General features: G+C 46.8%; 2 protein-coding genes across 2 annotated transcripts; one reads left to right on the top strand and one right to left on the bottom strand.

Moving 5' to 3' along the window:
* The first annotated feature begins 5,159 nt into the window (after positions 1-5,159).
* hamp (hepcidin antimicrobial peptide) lies at positions 5,160-6,147 on the top strand. The gene is made up of 3 exons (XM_068760594.1): positions 5,160-5,415; positions 5,519-5,596; positions 5,778-6,147. Exons 1-3 carry the CDS (start codon positions 5,329-5,331, stop codon positions 5,880-5,882), a joined length of 270 nt encoding a protein of 89 aa, XP_068616695.1. The 5' UTR covers positions 5,160-5,328; the 3' UTR covers positions 5,883-6,147.
* A 3,155-nt stretch (positions 6,148-9,302) lies between these two features.
* usf2l (upstream transcription factor 2, c-fos interacting-like) lies at positions 9,303-19,368 on the bottom strand. Its single transcript, XM_068759315.1, has 11 exons — positions 19,331-19,368; positions 18,837-18,877; positions 18,473-18,579; positions 17,368-17,487; positions 16,215-16,371; positions 13,430-13,517; positions 12,393-12,431; positions 10,783-10,841; positions 10,385-10,479; positions 10,160-10,288; positions 9,303-9,392 (listed from the first exon to the last, which is right to left on the bottom strand). Exons 1-11 carry the CDS (start codon positions 19,366-19,368, stop codon positions 9,303-9,305), a joined length of 963 nt encoding a protein of 320 aa, XP_068615416.1.
* Between the last annotated feature and the right edge of the window lie 439 nt (positions 19,369-19,807).

Below are 19,807 nucleotides of genomic sequence, written 5' to 3'. Positions count from 1 at the left end.
CTCGCTGTCATTCCTTCCTGGGACTTGGATGACACAGCGCTAACACCAGCACCCCCCCCCCCCCCTAGGAGGGACAAAGCCATCATCAACATTATTAAATATATGCACATTTATTTTCTGCTATGACCAAATGCCAAGATTGTCAGCTGTGAAAAGGACCATTGTAATGATTTGTTCGGAACACATCGCAGAGCGGCGACGCGCTCGTTTCTCAGGTGGCTAAAAGCTGAATAATTCAAGTGAATTATCTCCTGGACATCACACTCACATGGACCCATGGGGGGGGGGGGGCAAATGTGTCTTAATAAATAAACTATCAAATAAATGTACCCAGCCTGCCACATTAATTCTGGATGAACCTGGCAAGCATTTCATTTGCCCGTCATGCCCTACCTGTCCACTAGGCAGTGCTAGATTTCACCTGATTCTATGGCGGACCTGCCTACAGCTGATTTCAACTCCCTTTGCTGGATCATGTAAGTTATGTAAGTTGAGTGTCCCGTGCCGGTTCATTTGTGTCCCTTTGTGTTTTATTTGAGTCTTTAATGCTTGTTGTTTGTGCGACCGCGGCGCTCTCGCGTCTTGTACGTTATCACACTCTCTGAGGTAACATTAAATCTGAGTGAAATCCAATAAGCAAATTTGCCTTGAGTGGAACTGCCAAGGATGAGATGGCACACGGATCATTGTGTTTGTTATTGCCCATGGCTTTCGCTCTTTTATAATTATCATTCAAGTTTTACTCGCTCCTCAACTATTTTGATTCTCTGATGTCATATTTCCTTCGAGGAACGTGACTCACAAAATGGAGAAAAATATTGATTCATCAGTGATCACAGGATGAGGGAGCTCATGAGTTGGAATGGTTTTGCAATGGCAGCAGCAAAGCAAAGTGGTTTTAGTTCACTGCAGTTCATTACAAATCCAGCAGCAGGCGATGTTGAGCAAGGGCTCGCAGCCCGAAAGACCGTGACTGACAGAATCAACTCGAGGCATGATGGGAGTCCAAATAAAAAAAACTGTTTAACTGTTGAATGAATAAATATACAAATAGAATATATAAATATATTGATCCAATAAAACTAGAATGGATATAGCTGGTCAGTTGTTATCCATCTGAACAACCAAAAAAGTCTAACAAGCAGCTCTCCAGGGATTTTAAACACTTTTCTCTTTCTGACCCAGTTTGTTAAAGTCTTTTCTCTGTTTTTAAATTGGGTGTACGTCTCTACTCTATCTGGGGTAGGTTTTGTGATGTTTCTCAACATATGAGCTCTGGTCTTGCTTGACTGATTTATTTTTGTGAGTCGTTTTTAGAAAACCAGACACAACACCTTTATCCAACTAATCCCAAATGGCCACTCCCTCATTGAACCAACCCGCCTCAATAGAAAGCCAATGAAGATTTGGGAGAAAATCACATCTGCAAAGAACGCCACGGCCGAGGCAATATGTTCAAGACACGGCTACAGAAGAACGGCATCGACCCAAACCATTTTGAAAACCGGGGGGGGTTGGCAGGTACACCTGAGGAGTCTCCTGCCAGATGTTGTGCCAATCCATAAGGATGGGGGATTACTGCTGGAACTATTGAACTCCTGGATGATCTCTAAAAATATTGCATTCAGAGAAAGTATGAGAATTCATCTGTCGTTAAAGCAATAAAATGGGGCAAAGATGAAAACCCCACTGCTGCTATTTTAGTACCTTTATACCTGCAAGGGGAATTTATTTTAATATTGTGTGCACAAGTTATTCTCTCGTGGGAAGAATATAATATTTTTGGTGCACGGAAGACGATTAACTCTTAATTCATGAGCTCATTTTCAAAACGCAGAAAAGAACGGCACTAATCAACTTAAATATTCGCCTCAGAGGGTCGTGCAATCCGATTCTAAGTGCTCTTTGAGAAGAGGTGTTATTGTCCTCAGCAGGGAACCGTTTGCTGCAGAGACGTTACAGATTTAGGGTGGCGTGGAAGTTAGAAGAAAGTAGAAGTTAGGCATATTCGCAGAATTAAATCCTGAGGGGTCGGCATATAAACAACGATGGAGGCGTCACAAGAAACGATACTTCTCCAGGTAACCGAACAACCTCTGGCACATGGAGAAGTTAAACCTTTTGGTGTGCACTAACGTTTGCATTTATGGCTTCTCTTTGCAAGTCATTTGGCTGAATGCCTATACAAAACCAGCAGCGAGTTATTGGGACTATTTTTCCAGAAAGTTTAGAAACCCTTAAGTACCGTCCCAAATGTGTGCAGACTGACCGCGGGGCAGAAAACTGCCTCGTCGGAAAGCTGCAGATGCATTTAGAGAGAGGACACATGGACACACATAGACACAATTTCTACCTCGCAGCCATCAGGTTCACAAGGGGCATCGGCCACCACCACCAACAGGGTCTCAACTCCGAGGAGGAGTATACATCTTGCTGCAGCTCAGGACAGAGACGTCCTTCAATGCCACTGAAAAGCCTGACTTTCTGAAACGGTAATTCTCACATATCATTTGACGTCTCCTGATTGAAATTCAGTTCATCGAAGCCCCGTGTCTTTCATTGGACGAACCACCTGTGACTGGACGGTGTAACAGACACAACCTGTCGAAAAAGTAGAATCACTTTTGATGTAATTAACAATCTCAATAATTTTTCTTCATCTCTCATGTGATATATTTGACCTTTGAAGGTTCTTTGTGGAACCAGGCTTACTGTTTCCCAGGGTCAATATTTAGAGCTGCAGAATGCTGTCAATATACAATATATATTAATTACAGCCATTATTATAGTATATATTACTGTACTGACACGGCTTGATGTAGAAATACCATCAGGACTGACCTCACAGAAATCCCCACGTTGCAACATTATGGATCTAATTCCATACCAAGCGGGGAATTTCCGAACGTCCTCAAAGTTGACAAAGTCATTAACCTGAGCATGAGCGCCTCCTGAGGCTGAACGGTGCAACTGCATGTGTTGCTCTTAAGTGTAAAACATCAGATGTCATCTTCACTGAAACTTGTTTATTTACAAATCTTTCTGATCCATAAATGCCTGTTTTCCCTCAGACTATGCTTAGGGGGGAAATGTTGAGGGCCCGGTGTTTTTTGGGTCGGGCGGTGCCAGGGGGTGTAACAGAAGAGGCCCTGAACTTGCAAAACAGCTCCACATTAACAACAGGTAGAGGGTGAAAGCAGGAGGGGGGGGGGCGGTGAGGTAAGAGATTTATATGGACTGCAGCGGACACACTGGTGAAACGGGGACAGTCGGGATCGATGACCTCAACCAGGAGAAAAAAAGGTAGAGTGACTCATTTGGGGTGAATCTGCCCGCCACACTGGAGCCGGCCTTTATTTGGCGAGAAGATCCCGACTGATAGCCTCGGTGACTTTACGGAACCATGACTGCTCAGTACAAACATTTTGCGCGGTGCATGTTTGGAAAATCCAGGATTTAAAATCTTGTCTTTTCCTTTGTCCTGCCACTTTGTCCTTTTCTCATACTCTCACTCCATCACAGCCAACGTGGAGATCAATTGAGGGCGTATCCAAGCAACAATCACGTTCATGTTTCCTGCAAGAAAACCTCCGCCGAGGCCAGAACATGTGAAAAGATTTTGTCCCGTCCCAGTACTTTAAAAAAAAATAAAAAATCCTTCTGGATCGCGATCGAAATCGAATCGCCTCATTTTGCGTAATCCTGCTTACAATCAATCAAAAAAACATACGCCAATCGCCTGACCTTATTGACCGAGGAAATGCGCTGAGTCATGCGTCGAGCAACATGGCGGACGGTATTTTGGTTCATAGGGTGGACAAAATGTGCAGCTTTAGCCCCCTTTGTGTTCGCTGGTCTCGCAATGCTGTCCCTTCATGTTAAAGAAGCCGTGGAGACATTCGTGATTCTATTTGTTGACTCGCCCCGAGGTTATCAGCGAACAAGGCTGAGTGGCGGCGCTCCGGCGGCGCTCCGGCGCCGTGTTGTTCCTCTAATTGAGTCAACACCAGCTATTTAGTAGACTTTGAAGATATAATGCGAATTCAAATGGCCTCCGATTTTATCAGCGTTCTCAGCCCGCTGTTTATCAGCGTGGACTTTTATTTTGACTTTTTCTTATTTTATTTCCAGCAGTGTTGATTTTTTATTTAATTTTTCTTGCGGCCTAATTGTTGCTCTGAAATAATTATCTTACACCGACAGGTTAATTAATCTTGAAGTGTTTATCACAGCTTCGGTGAAATGTTTTTCGCCTTCAGTTATTAACAGTATGGATTATTGAGTCATTAATTTCACACCGTTTGAAATATTTATGAATCCATCGACCGCTGTGTGTGTGGCGAGAAATGAGAAATTCTATTTTGATATTTTTAATGAAACCAGCGGCCGTCCCTTTTTGTCTGAATTTCAGTTTATTATTCCTACGTAATGAAGAACTGAACATAACTATCGTACGATAGACGGCGCCGTCAATTACCTGACGTCATGCGCATTGTGCTTTAAATAAAGGTTTTTCTAATCCTGGCCATAATTCAACTGCTTCCAAATTTCATTTTCCTCGACCCCAGGTTCCTGTGAGTCATGAAAAAAAACAAAACGAATGTGTTAAAAATGAGAAGCTAATTATTTCATTTGAGACGATGCAATTACATCCTTCAGACCGAGCAAAGGATACTGCCTCTCCTTCCTGGAGGTTGTCTTGGGTCAGAATAGTGCAGTTTAGTCATCTGTGCGAGAGATTTGCCCTTTTGCTGTGGGAATTTCCCGCTTCCAGTTCTCTTGGAAGAAAAGCCACATGTTTCAGTTGAATCTGCACGACTGTTTAGCGCGGGAAACACGCTGCTCGCGTCGACGCGTCTTCCCTGCTGCAGCAGCGGAAGCTTGTTCACGTGTGGAATAGAATATGTGTTCTGTCTGCGGAACGTAGTTCAATTTGAAAGTTCAAGCGTGATTTGATATTCGGGAACAGAGAGCGGGGCCAGCAAATCAAAAAATAGATCAGAGATTTTCCAACACTAAGAGGGCAGGAAATGAGGAGGTCAAAAAATTTCCCCAAGTGGAGTTGGGCAACGGCTGCTAGGAACTGGGCGATGAGGCAACACTGAACCGGGCGTGTATAAATACCAGAGCGAAGCGCACTCGCTGACAGGAGTCACCAGAAGAGCCGTGGAAATCCACTCGCCGAGACGATCGCCATCCATCACTGGGGCTGAAGAGCAAATCGAAGATACTGTGGTTCTCTTTGGTGGCCTGACACCCATGAGAAAAGAAGACCCATCGACTCTAATCTACAAAGGATTTCATAACTGAACCATTTAAACCGCTGAAATGAAGGCATCCAGCATTGCAGTTGCAGTGACACTCGTGCTCGCCTTTATTTGCATCCTGGAGAGCTCTGCCGTCCCGTTCGCCAGGGTAAGAACCCGACTTCAGCGGCGCCTCTTTCACTTCTTGGCCACAAATGTTTTTTGTCAGGATGCTACGGCGTGGCCCCTAAATGTGCATAATTCATTAACAGGTGCAAGAGCTGGAGGAGGCAGGGAGCAATGACACTCCAGTTGCGGCGCATCAAGAAATGTCAATGGACTCGTGGCTGGTAAGTTCAATTGGCTGACTGAATTAAGCCCAATTACCATGAGCAAATTAAAATTTAAGTGGACATGTCCCCCCCCACCCCCACCCCCCACGGAGTTCCTCCGGTGCTCGCTCCACACAAGGAGAGGACGGAATGATGGAGATGAGCACCAGTGCTAATGTCTATTGTCTGTCGCCCCCAGATGCCGAATCAGAAGCGGGAGAAGCGTTGGAGCGGAATCTCGATGTGCCGCTGGTGCAGAAACTGCTGCGGGAACAAGGGCTGGTCCTGGTGCTGCAACTTCTGAGGATTCCCGCAATGTCCACAAGATATAATAATTTATTGCTCGTTTTGCATCAAATTCCAACAATTCGTGGAGGAGCGCTGTAAAAAGAGAGAGCTGCTCTTTTGTATTTATTTTTTTGATTTAACACTTTCACCTTTTTTTCTTTTTAAAGAGCAATGATATGCACCTTTCTTTCTAAGACCAATCTGGTTGTGACTCTTTCTTTGAATGAAGTGGAACAGGTTCGCGTTTGATGCCGAATAAATAATAAACATTTGCAACTGCAAAAAAAAATGTTTCAGTGTTATTTAGCAGGACTTTGCGATATTTTAATATGAAACTACAATAAACTAGAAAAGCATTGGGAGAGCGCAGACCTCCTCCAAGCACCTCAGCCCCCCCTATATTGTATTTTTTGATTCGTTAACCATGAAAACAAACCTTTAGCAATTGGATTCACACATCTTTAATGTCTCTAATACCCAACAGAGTGTTAAAGGCATCAGGACCAACACTACCTCCTGTGTCTTTATTTTAATGTTCAAAAGAAAACGGAATTTGAATTTGTCTGTTTGATCAAAATGCTGGAATTCAAGAGAAGGGCTCTCGGCTCATTCATATTCTCCATCTCTTGCCATCAGAGAACACACAGAGAACACACATCCCTGGGCAGGCGCCACCCCGTACGATGAAGACAGGAGCAGTGTAGTTATTAATGTAGACCCGAAAAGAGACGAGAACCGGCGTGGTAAACCAGGAATGAGGAGCAGCGTGTGTCATATGGAATAAGACTAGTCTGTCGGTAACAACGTCTGAGAGACAAGAGAAAGGGCAATAATATGTTCCTGACAGGCTCGCTCCAAAAGCAATACTAGACTGCAGAACATGAGATTGTGGCTCCCTGCAGAAACGACGAGTTCAATAAAAAGTCAGCGAACCGCGTCCAGACGGCCGACAGGAGGAAATAGAAATGTTAAAAAGGACTCGCATATACTTTTTTTTTTAAGGATTCGACCTTGTTCCACACGCAGGAAGACATGGGTCGAGCACCAATCCATCGGATCCAAGACGCATCCGTCTTCCAATTAAAAAAGATCATCTGCACCGAGAGGTGAAAGTGTCAAAGCCCCGAACGCAAATATTTGTGTTAACACACGTGCTGCTTCAGAGACAGACAGACGGACGACATGTGTTCCAAACAGGGAGGGTTCAAAGGTCACGAACAGAGGCGGGCCCGCGGATGGCAGCCCGGCTTGGCTGCGCGAGTCCGGGATAGAAACCAATACCCTTTTAACAGCGCGCCAGCCCCGCCGGATGACGTCATCACGCGTGGAAGTAAGGATGCTCCGCCTCGAGTCACCGAAATCGATCAACCAATGATCGATCGGAAAGATAACTGGTCTCGCAAACGCCGCGTTGCCGACACCGAATCCTAAATGTCATTTCCAAAAACAAGGACATGTTTGTTTCAGCGTCTGAAATGTTTTATTGGTTCCACTAACGCTTATTGTATCGATTTATTTATGCATCCGTCAGGCATTGGCTCCAAACCGATAAGGCGAGTTCAACGAAATCAAGCTGGAACGTTAAATCTACCGCCTTCGTGTAGTTTCAGCTCCTTACATGACGAAAAGAAACAAGATAAATCATATTTCACTGTCACAACATTAACAGATTTAAGGCGCTAGTTAGCACGCGGACACGAAGGAGGACAGACAGACAGAATGAAAGGAGCCACAACTGAGACCCATCAGGGCTAATCGCTAAGGAGACTTTTATTCTCTATGCCTTTAACTTAGAAAAGATGTCTTTACAAGCTAACCTGAGAAGTGAGACTGCTACAGAGATCAGTGTTTGTCTTTCATCATATGGGGGGGGGGCAATGATTCCTAATTGAACTTTCAGTTGTAAGCTCATTATTATTCAAATCTTCTCTAAACAAAACACACATCTATCCTTTGACTTTGGGCAGGTTCCTGGTCCGGGGGGGGGGGCTAGACGCTCGCACCCTGCTTGAATCTGGCTGCACAACTCTTTTTTATTTTTTTTTAGCCAGCAGCCTGAGGCCTGTTTTCGCATTGCAGAATCCTGAGCTGTCGACACCGGGAGAAGCAGTCGGGCTCTAATAAGCTTGATGTCTCTCTTCCTCGTGGCCCGAAGCGGAACAAAAAAAACACATTGTGTATATTCATTCACAAAAAAAACAATCAACAGTGTTAATGCGGGCTCTTTGCTGCTCTCACAACCAATTACGGTGCGTTGTTGTCGTTCGCCTGAGTGGGCGGCGGCGGCGGCGTCTGAGACGATTTCCAAGTTTCCCCACTTTTTGGTTGAGTCTTTGAGGAGCACAACAGAGGAGTTCTCTGAGTTCTCCTTCTCCGCAGCGTCTTTGAGCGTACCCGCCCCCCCGAACAGAAGCTTTAAGATCCATTTGAAGTGGAATTCCAAAATAGAGCAAACGGCTTGAAAATAAAACACGCTGGATTATTCTTACATGAACTAAAAACGTGAGAAATGAAACTCATCGCACCTTCCGTTTGGCAGAAGCAGGAATCCCCCCCGCCCCCCTACCTACCTGCCCCCCCCGGGTTGATCAAGAGTCTACATGGTCCACACTATTCTTTTTTTTTTTTCTTTCTACTTTTGAGGGTTTTTTTTGCATTTTTTTTGTTAAGCAAATGCCAAACAATTCAAGTCTTAAAATCAATGTCAGCGATTGCACACATCATGACAAACGGCCGGCGGGAAACTATCGAGCTATTGATTGTGTATTCCCAGAGAAATTGGGCTCTGTCATTGTGTAACATCTGCATTAAAATATGACATTTACATAAATCAGCCCGGAGGAACAGGCCGCCGCTCCGTGTTTGTGTTTGGGTCGAGGTAAAGTAGAACCCAATTTATTTGTCTGTGGAATCTGATGTTTGTTTGTTTTTTGCATATTTCTCACGTTAAATTTTCTATCTTCTTCACCGGGATGCGCGAGCGTCAGCGTAACCGGTCTCCATCTATCAGCGAGCGGGCTAATAAGTTAAAAACAGCTAAGAACAACACATTAATACAGAACTCAAATACAAACTGATGAAAGCGCGAACTAAAAGTAAAAAATGAATCATCTGGGAGGGGGGGAAAAAAAAAATACACGGATGGGGGACAGGTTTAAACGACGAGTGCCATAATTCATGAGTGAAGCAGCATAAATACAAAACGAAGGGAGGAGTTCGCCAGAGCGTTTTCCATGGAGTCGTTACGGGCAGTCAAGTAGAGCCACGGCTGGCGGGTGAAGGGGCGGTCGCCACCCGAGAACCCAAGGGAGCATTCGTACGCTAAAAAAGAAAGTGATTCTTCAAAGTCCGGGATTTTCACCATGTCATATTCTTTTCCGCGTCTGGGTGGCGTCGTTCATCCATCCGCCCGTCCGTCCATCCATCCATCCTCGCTTCACTGCGGCGGCGTCTCTCCCACTATATCGATGCCGTGCTGCTGGAGCTGAGCTCGAAGCAAAGCGTTCTCGTTCTTCAACTCTTCGATCTGGAGAACCAAAAAAAGTATCGTTAGCGACGCCTTCGTCCCGGGGAAAACTTGACGCAGCTCAGAGTTCAGAAGCCAAACTAGTTTTTTTTTTCTGTTTGAAGGCTGAGGGCGCCGGCACGCAGACACGATTCCATCCCCGGGATCTGAGAGTGCCGCGCGAGGCCGTTCCCGTTCATGGCCCTGGCCACAACCGATCGGATTATCAAATGTGAAGGAATGTCATCTGAACTACAATTCCCCGCCTCCCTAGCGAGGAACCGAGGAAGAGATATTGAGCTTTAAGCATCAGAATGAGAATGTATTGCTGAATGCCTCGCAGGCCTGGGATTCAACGGGGAGACGCGGCAGCCTCGGAACTGTGAGATTTCACAATACTTCCAGCGCATTAGCATGCAGCTAGCTCTCACACAACCCCGGCGTAATATCATTCCCACAGTCTCTCCCAGCACTGATTCCAGGTAACACTTCCTATAATGAGCGCACACTCTTTGATCCTCTTTGTCAGGCTGTGATGATCGGATATGCAGGCTGAAGTCTCTGGGGAGGAAGGCTGGGTTTTTTTTGGTTTTGGGAGATGCATATGGAGCAAGGTGATTTTAATACATCCGAGATTTAACCGAGGATGTTGCAAGGGATTCTAAAGCAAGCCGTTCCGGGTCGTGTTCATTTTCACAGACGTGCAGAAATGGATACGTCCCCCTCACAGAAGGATTATGACATCACCGTCCTCTAGAACGGGCCGGCGCGTGACCAGATGCTCGTACCTGCTGCCGGCACAGCTCATTGTCCACCTGTATCCGTTCCACTTCCTTCTGCCGCTCCTGCAGCCGCTGGTTGCTCTGCCTGAGGTCTCGGATGTAGTCGCACGCTTTCGACAGGATGCCCCCTTTGCTCTGGAAGGAGAGAGATCCCGCCTGACGTCACGCGACGGCCAGTTAAAAACAGGCGCATCACTGGGAAGCAACGCAGGGAGGGTGGAGACGACTTACCGCCCCCGTCTTGGTGCTGTCCATGTTACAGTCCGGGATGATCTTTGAAAGGGTGACGATCCAGTTGTTGATCTTGTCTCGCCGCCGCCTTTCAACTGATGGGAGCATAAATATGCAAATACTAGAGATTACATTTTAGTTTAGAAGGTCGTTGTAAAGAGCCAGATTAGAATTAGCTAGATTTTGTCATCGGTGGTTCCACTCAAGACACCGAATAGGACCCAGTTCTGACAGCTCAAGAGCAGCCTCTAGTGGAAAGACGGGATCAATGCTTGATGGAATATTACAACCGGGCTTTGAGATTTTTATTTCAACAAAAGTGCTCTATTTAAGTGCCACGCCTTTTGAGTTGCAGCCAGAGATGAAATGAAAAGCTACAATCACAGATAATTAGGCACCTTCATTATGTTGTGCTCTTCTCCTTTCATCTCTCGGTGTCCGCGGCCCGTCCATTTTCCTGGAGACAGACGGGGGTGGGGAAAAAAAAAAGGCTTTTAATACAGTACAATATCTCCCATCTCCGAGTTCCCAACAATGAGGCAAATATGCAAACCAACGTCCCAAATTCATCTAATCCTCTGCCTATTAAAACCCATTCTTCGCTATCGTTATCTTCAGATTTAAGCCTTTTGTAATCAGTCTTTGCCAGTGCCCTTTATTTCAAAAAAGAGGAACTCATTTTGGTGGAAACACTGAAGGATTTGCAGCAGCGTTGAGGCCACACATGCAGAGCCCGGACAGCCCCCCGCGCTTTGACCCCCACGCCACCCTTCCTATTCCTATCGGCCGTGCTATTCTCAGGCGTGGCCCAAAGGGAACTCGTTGCTTTATTATGCTGTAAAATTACAACACCGTTAAAAACCCAGATGGCGTCTGATGGTGGGCGGGCGTCCAGCTGATGACGCCGCCGCCTCGTCTCCGTGTCTTCCCCGAGGTATTGCGCTAATTAAATCCCCGACAGGGAGACTCAAGTAACCGCTCTCCGTGACACGGCACAGACTAAAAAAACACAACTGCGTTTAATTACACAGGTGCCCTGCCGACTGCACCCGACTACGTTGGTGTCTCGCTAATGGAATATATTATTAATACGTCGCTCGCCTCCTTTTCAAATCAATCAGGAACCGTGCGAAAACAGCAAAGCAACAATTATTGCTTTGCTCGGGAACCGGATTCCGAGGACGAGGTTCGTTATTTCATTTGTCCGAGTTTGTAAGAAAATCTGAAAGTCCTTCATGGACCTGAATAAAACTGTGTGAAGCGGCGAGGAGGAGTTCATTACAACCCGAGGAGGATCATCAACATCCTGGCGGAGGCATCCTAGTGACGAGCCTCTAAACTCCTGAACCATTATTCACGCGTCTTGCTGAGGGGGCGGGACTCGGGCAAAACAAACCAGGATTGGCTGAGATTTTCGGCTCTACCAATTTAACATTCAACTATTTCTACAGCTTTCGTTGCATCTCTGAGATTCTCCTTCCTGGTCCGTTCCTGCTCCAGCTGTGAATTTGTGACCCATCAACACAGCTCGACGGCTGATACCAGCGTCTGAGATAGTCGAGCCAAACCGCCGTTCCTCTCGTATCTCGGCTGAAGTCAGAGTCACTAAAGCGTACGCTGAAATATGAGTGACGGCGGCTTCAGCTTTGTTTTCTCATTGGATGATACGAATGACAATGAGCCTGTGTGTAGAGATAATTGTGTCGCTTCACAGTGTGTAAAAACAAAGAATTTAAATCTCTTAAAACTCCACAACTAGCGAAAAACTCAACCAGCTACGACAGAGGTTTTGGAAACTAAATCCTAACGGAGGGATGCGTTCGCCACGAGCACACCTAAAAGCAACGGATCAGGGTCGTTGCCAAGGAGACGCTCCAGCTAAACTAGGGGACCTGAAGGAGGGGGGGAAGGAGGGCCATGTGCTCTCATTGGATTAGTTCATTTTCTGTACATTAAGAAAGAAAGAAAAACAAAAGGAGCGTGGGAGAAATGTGGAGACTGTCCTCACCAGCTTAAACCTTCCTGCTGCAGCGGCTCGTTTTCATCTCTGCGAACAGCAGATAGGGAGGTGAAACTTTCATTTTACTCACACGTCAACGACGCCGGCAGCATTCATTACTTTACGCTGAACGCGGTTCTGAGGATCGTGTCAAGAATTAGACATTATTCATGCGAGTAGAAATAAACAGAGGCATGCATATTGTAGGAAGGCATTCTGACAGGTGAGAAAAACAATTCAAATTCAGCACAGGGAAACCGGCTTCGCTCAGCGGCCTGGTGGACGCTGTGAACATCAAAGCTGCCAAATTTAGAGTCCATCTAGAACTGCCCTTAATGCCACCCCGCAACTAAGGAGCTTAAATCCGGAAATCCAAACTCGTTGAAAATCACAGAAGCAGTCAGCAGGCTTGTGGTCGATCCGAACGACAGCTGCGGCGCCCGTTTGCAGCAGCCAGCACAAGAAGTTAAGGTTTAAGAGTACGTGGAAATGCAAGGATTTTGTTGTTGTTGTTTTTTGCTTAACTCGATGCCAATTCAATAGAGGGTCATGTGTGCACTCGGTGTGAACGTACCAACAAGCAATCGACTGACGCCTCGGTTTGTCTTGATTCAGGCGAGCCCGCTGGTTCTCTTCATATCAGCAATCAGCAGCGTGACGCTAACAGCCGGAGAGCGTGGGAAGCGTCTCTATTTTCTGATGCGTGGTTCAAATAAAGCTCGGGGTGAATTTTGGGGGGGTAAATAAAATCAGAAGAAGCGGCAAACGGCCTTGAAATAAAGAAGCCAGGCAGCAGATGAACAGCACGAGGTAAAAGTTAAAGACGACGACAAACGGCGGCGCTTTACGCTGCAGACGTCTCAGCCTCGCGGCATTTAGAGAAAGATGCTTCGAAAACAATCAACAAATGCGCTGCATAAATAAAAATAAACGCTCGGCTCACGCCTCCAGTCAACACAACGCTTCCCTGGACGCCGCCGCATTAGCATTTAGACTCAGGTGAGTTTGGCGTGATTTTTACCACAGCTGCTCCGGCTGATACTCACGTAGGGTATGGCTGACTGCGTGGGGCGATGGATCGTGGCGTGCCTGCCTGAATGATGTCAGGGGGGGTCATCATGACGTAGAGCTGACCTGCGGGGGGTGAAAAATCAGTTGGCAATCAATCACAGAACACAGACAGGCAACGGGGGGGGGGGGGGGGGGTGTAAATCTCATCCTCTGTCGCCGCGCCGCTGGAAGACATGAGCGAAAGTAAAAGCGGCTTTAAAGTGAAAGTACAAAATATCAAATCTCATGAGCCAAAAAAAAGAAAGAAACACCTTCTGATGGACAATCGAAAGATTACACGTTTCCGTGAATAAACTTAAGGCAAACGCACATCCAAGGGTCGCAGGAATCCATTTCAGCCGGTAGTTTTCATTTTCCATTTCTTAATAATGGTAGCGTTTAATCTATAGTTCACTGTACGGTTTAGTAAACTGGACAGAGCGTCTTCATTCAAAACCACACTTTTATTTTACCCCCAAAAGAAAGAGGAAGGCGCTCAAACACCGAGGACATCGTAGAGCAACAGGAGAACCCTTGACCTGCCGATGCCTGAATTTAATGTCTCTTGCAAAGTTCGAGATTCAAAGTCACCTGATGTTTAAAAAAAAAAATCTACGGCAATAAAATCAAGTTTGGTCGACTTGGCAAAAGTTGGTTTTGGGTGCAGCGGCGCTCATCGCGTGACATCATCACTGCACTGGGGAGATAAATAAGAGCAGACGTCTCGCTAACGCCTTCATCAAACCTTCACCTTGTGACCCCCCCCCCCCCCCCCCCAACCTGGAGGGCACTCAGAAGGCAGTTAAGAAAGCAGGCCACTTCCTCCTGGCATCAACCGCCAACCACAGCAAAAAGGACTCATGGCCTTCTTCCCTTTCTGGTCACACCACCCACAGGAAAGAACAACACCCCCAAAGTGAAGCACCCGGCGAGTGCAGACCTCCCACAAGCCCTCTATTGCGATTTACACCAAAAATAACGGTCCTACATTTATTGTGTCTATATTTTTAGGCTCCTTACCATGAAAACAAACCGTTAGCAATTGGATTCACGTTGATATCATTATTAGTGTAGAAGATATTCACACTTTGGCGGTTTCTTCTGGATCTAGATCCGTGTAGCTTTCGAAGATTTCAACTGGATCCGTCTCCTCAGGTATTAAAGACGGAACAAACGCCCAGAACACGGCTGCTGTTCTTCTGCTGCTTCACTGAGCGCATGCCATACTTTTAATAGAGTTGCGTCAGTTGACGTCGTTTCGTGGCCTTGAGGGCATCCGGGTTCTCTGCGGTGTCGTGTGATGCAAGTAGGACACTTAGCGCTCATCAAAGGGCCGAGTGATAGGAAATCCAACAATCGACAGGCTGTGTTTTAAAAGTTCAAGAGACATTTCAAAAAAATACTCTTAGAAAAAACCAAGAAGATGCAGCAAGAGCTTCCTTGTGGAACATGACGACTTATAGCTCACATCTAGCATCGAAAAAAAACAGGGGGTTTGGGTTAAACCGGTAAAAAGATAATACTAACTAGATAGGCGCTCGGGCCTAATAATTGTATATTTTACAAGTGCCCCAACTGGTACAGCTGTCCTTGTTAAATTAGCCACAGATTACAATTCTGATGCAACACTGACAACGACCCGGCGTGACCCGGGATCCCGCCTGCGTCTTGTTAGCTTCAGAGCATGACTGTGATGTTTAACTGGCCTCGGCTTAATTAGCCATGCTAATCACGCTAAAATGAAAGAGACTACTGGTATGAAACGCTGTAGCGCCATGCTAGGACGCCGGTGCGCCACTTGCTTGTGCTTTGATAACATTAATCATCGTCGTGCCAGAAACATGTGAGAAAATTTGTTTATTAGCTTTTATAAGCTAACACGCAATCCTGTTGTAGACTGTGTGTGTGTGTGTGTGTATGCGCATCAGATGGCTGCAATCAGCATTATCCATTCATGACTGCTGATTAGTATCTGATGTTGAAGCGCTTCCAGTTTAACATTCTCAGATTAGATCGGCATCCAAGTCAACTGGATGAACTAAATCGTGCCAAAAGGAGATCAGTCAATGGGAAAAAAACAAAGTCCATCGCTAGATTTAAAACGCGACGACTGAAATGTGACATCAGAGCAGAACCGGATTAGAATTAGAAACCTGAGTCTTCAGGCGGAGGTCCAGGCCCCGTTTTCACGCCCCGGCAGAAGGCAGGGTTCAGCAGAAACCGTAGACGCAGTAGAAACACGCGCCGTGGTGAGATTACACGCTCAGATCGGAGAACACTACTAACCCACGCTTCAAACCGCCGGCCGGTCTCCTGGCAACGTAACCGAAAGAAGCCGAGGCTGATTGTGTGCAGCAGAGCCAGGTGTGCATTCTGCTCTCCAGGTCAAGCGACCAGCCCTCACTTGACACGCGTCCCGCGGGCCTCCTCTTGACCTCCCGCGTGCAACCGCGAGGAAGAGGAAGACAAGAGGGGGAAGGAGGCGTGAGACACGATGCAACCAGTGAATATGATCAGCGTGATGAATCTCATTTACGCTTCTGATAATGTCGGACTTTTGATAGAAGAATCGTTGAAGAAAAGTAACGGACAAGAGACCTTCGATCGAATTAGCTTTGGAGGACAAAAGCTCCGTCTTAGGTCCGTTTACTCGAGGAAAACTGTTGCGATCACAGTTTGACCCCCCGAGTGCTGCTCATCGTGCTAGTTCTCCGTGCGCTACCCCTCAAAATGACAACCAGAAAATTGCCATTTCTGACTTTCGTGCGAGGACAGACTCACCTCCAGCCTGTGTGAGCGTGGGATCGGCGGCGGCGGCCTGCACAGACACAGTCCCATCGCTCACCGCAGTCGCAGGGAAATAAGCGAAGCGCGTCTCCCCTCCCACTGCCTCTCCTGCTGGGCTTCCTCCATTGCTGAAAGGGTTCTGGATCACAGCCTGCGATGCGTAACGCGAGACAGAGGAGAGTCTGAACAAGAAGCAACGGCGAAGCAGTCACAGCAGGTAAACCAACACCTCAGTCTTAATGCTGGCAGCCTCTATAGAGCCCCGAGCGCCGGACGGCGCCGCTTGACGTTTAGGAGAAAAGGCGTGAGCAAAGAAGTAAGCGGCGGTCACGTTACCAAGACGACAGAAAGCTCGGCAAAGTCGCTTGGATACTGGAAATGATAGAGGTGGATTCAGCCTGGTATGTCCAACCCCCAAAAAAAAAAAAACAACCTCTCCTGGAGTCGCCTCCAGATCAAATTACACGAAGAGGATTTTGCATGCGAGTCGTGGCGCGTCTGGCAGACGCCGCATTAAGGCACACGCTCTGAGGGGTTGGCCCTCAGTTTATCCGTTCATACGGATAAACCAGTTTGACACCAGCTCAGCGATCGGCGCCGCTAATCAGAGTGGATCTGTCGCCAGGCAGAATGCAACTCCTCAAATATGAAACGGTTTTTATCGCATGCGTCCGAGCAGGGCTGTGTTTACAGAGCAACACTTCTGAACCGGATGAATTTCCTTCACCTGAACTACAAAAGCTGAAATATGCCCAACCTTGTCTTTTAACACTGAGGTATTACTTTAGTCCGCATTACCAGCAGCTTCTCAGCATCCATCCATCTTAAACCGCTTATCCGGGGCCGGGTCGCAGCAGCCTGAGCAAGGAAGCCCAGACTTCCCTCTCCCCGGCCGCTTCTTCCAGCTCTTCCGGGTAGATCCCGAGGCGTTCCCAGGCCAGCTGAGAGACAGTCTCCCCAGCGTGTCCTGGGTCCGTCCCCTGAACACGTCCTAAACAGATGCCCGAGCCACCTCATCCGGCTCCTCTCAGCAGCTCTACTCTGAGCTCCTCCCGGATGACCGACCACCCTACGGAGGAAGCTCGTTTCGGCCGCTTGTTCTTTCGGTTCTCAACAATTCATAAAAAACGGGGCAGCATTTAGGTACCTGAGCCACAGCCTGCGGAGCCCCAGCGAAGGCAGCAGTGGAGACGACACTCACTGCTCCCCCTGCATCGTCTCTTCCCTCGAGGGGCTGGTCGCTCACCTGAACAACACGATACGTCACCTGCGAGAAGGAGAGCGAGAGGACGCAGGTAAAAGACCGGACGAGATGGAAAAAAAAACGCAGGCTAAGCATTTTGGTAAAGCAATTTAGAAGCAGTCCAAACAAACAATCCCCAGATCAAATCTTACTTGACTTGCAGATTTGTTAATCATGTCTATTTCGCTCCAGTCGAGTCAAGCCTGCGGACCTACGCTCACATTTGGCGGATTCTGAAGAGCGAGCATATTGTGTGGGACGCAACACGCTGACGCATCAGAATGTGCTTGATTCAATTTGAAAACAAGTCCAAGAAAATTAGCTTGTTTATAACAAGAATTGCCATTTGTGTTCCCCCCGTCACGTGACTCTCCTCCTGACTGACATGTGACAGCGGTCCCATGCAAATCCAAGACCAAACTGGAATCACATGACCGCCCAGACGAGCCTTGTTTACGCCGAACGAGCCGCGTGGATCATTTGGTTTCATTCTCTCCAGCGGAAATCACGAAAAGCTTGAACTCCACTTTAGTTTCTGCCAATTTATTTCTTTTTTGTAAATGTGAACATCCATCAACTGTGCACAAAGGAGACTGGGGGGGGGGACCCAGAGAAATGTATACTTTGACACTCAGTGCTTGCTATCTGGACTTGTCTTTAGAAAAATTAAACATGGGAAAATACTAAACTAACTGATGATCTTCATCTCCATATGATCACAAAGCTAGGAATTCTTCCCAGCCGCATTTATTACATCCGTAAAGTGCAACTCTTCCAGATGCTGATTATAAATCTGCACAATTGCGCCTTTGGATTTTCTTTTTTATTAAACCTAACATCTGAACAAAGTGCTGATGATGTTCCGTTTTCTGCTTTGAGCCCTAACTGATGGAATCTTACCCTAAAACCTCAGGCCGACACACCATTAGAGGCGCTTTAGTGTCCGTTGGTTAAAAGCATTAAAATAAAAAGCATAAGTAGTGACATTTCCATCCATTCGTGGACTCACCTGACCCCCCTCGGAGCGGAACTGATACTGTATATTGTTGTCACCAAATGATGCAGCCTGCTGAACACCGGCTATTGAAACAGCTGCTTGCTCGTCCCCTGTCCCGTCTGAGGACAGAAAAAACAATGTCAGACCTAAATAACGCATTAATAACGCATTAATTCAGACTTCATCTTTAGAAAAGAACGTAATTACTGCTGCATGATGCAAGAATACCCCAAGAAAAGGAAATGCACACTGAATTCTGGCACACAGTTTACTTATATAACAAGATATGAGTAATTTTTCTTTTTAACAGCCTTTATAAACTTATGGATGCTAATACAGAATAGCTCCACACACACCTCAGCGACTGAATCCTTACCTTCAGATGTCTGGATGACCTCGTCTTCGTCCTTTTCTTGCCTACGAATCAGAAGCATAAAAAAAAAAATGAGTGTTTAAAATAAAGCAAAGCCTGCTGGAGGTCCCGAAACTTTGTAATGTCTGATGACAAATGTGCGCAAGAAGCATGATAATGAAGAGAAGTTGACACCGGCGCGTCTCCACGCATCATCCGTTCGCTAAAAAACACTATTTTGTTTATAACAAGCTTAAGTTAGCCTAAACGTTAGCTGCATGCTATTTTATTTTTATCACCTTTTCACTATCGACTATTGGTCTTCCGTGATGCGAGTCAACTTTCCAGCTCGTAAATTCTCCAACTTCTCTCGCTAACTTATTCTCTAACATTAATTCGTTTTGTTTTAAAATGTCAGACCACGGTTAGCGGCGTAAAACTAGCCATCCGAATTAGCATGCCGTAGCTAGCATGTCTCAGTTAGCCATTTTATTTTTTTGTTGCCGGGGCTCGGTTACCTTGCGTTGTTGTCCAGACTCTGTTCGAGCATATCCATCAGTGTTGGAATAAATTGCGCTATTCGGTGTCACGGGCGGAGATGGAAGCGCTGATCACGGGAACAAACACTCGGGTCATGTGAGAGAGACCGAGCAGGGACACGTGAGGAAGGGCTCGGTGTCTGTCGGCGTTAAAATGGAGGCCGCTGCCGCTGCGCTGCGTCGCTCCGCGGGTAGCTCCGCTTTATCTGCGGTGGCGCTGGAGGATTTGCGTCTCACTCGAGAGACCACAAACAATATTCTGGAGCTCGAAGCGACTGCTCGTCCCGCCCGTGGCCGCAGTGAAAACACTCCGGATTCATGTCCGGGGCTGCTGCGGGTGAGGAGGAAGATCGGCAGGAACAACAAGGCGCGTTTAGTGTCCTGCGTGAAGCTGATTTTAATGGTTATTAATCGTCTGTCGCCGCATTGACGACTGAGACGAACACCGTCTTCTCT

This window comes from Brachionichthys hirsutus, chromosome 3 (genome assembly GCF_040956055.1).
Source record: "Brachionichthys hirsutus isolate HB-005 chromosome 3, CSIRO-AGI_Bhir_v1, whole genome shotgun sequence".
Lineage (NCBI taxonomy): Eukaryota > Metazoa > Chordata > Actinopteri > Lophiiformes > Brachionichthyidae > Brachionichthys > Brachionichthys hirsutus.
Note: the sequence above shows the minus strand (reverse complement) of the source record. Positions and strands in the feature narration are given on the sequence as shown.

Bases quoted from the DNA above. Each gene is read 5' to 3' on its own strand.
- hamp (XM_068760594.1), top strand. From the start codon at position 5,329: ATGAAGGCATCCAGCATTGCAGTTGCAGTGACACTCGTGCTCGCCTTT. The intron at 5,416-5,518 runs GTAAGAACCCGA...ATTCATTAACAG, and splicing joins CTGCCGTCCCGTTCGCCAGG to GTGCAAGAGCTGGAGGAGGC. The intron at 5,597-5,777 runs GTAAGTTCAATT...TGTCGCCCCCAG, and splicing joins TGTCAATGGACTCGTGGCTG to ATGCCGAATCAGAAGCGGGA.
- usf2l (XM_068759315.1), bottom strand. From the start codon at position 19,368: ATGGATATGCTCGAACAGAGTCTGGACAACAACGCAAG. The intron at 13,518-16,214 runs GTGAGTCTGTCC...CACCCCCCGCAG, and splicing joins CACGCTCACACAGGCTGGAG to GTCAGCTCTACGTCATGATG. The intron at 10,480-10,782 runs GTGCCTAATTAT...TGCTCCCATCAG, and splicing joins AAGAGCACAACATAATGAAG to TTGAAAGGCGGCGGCGAGAC.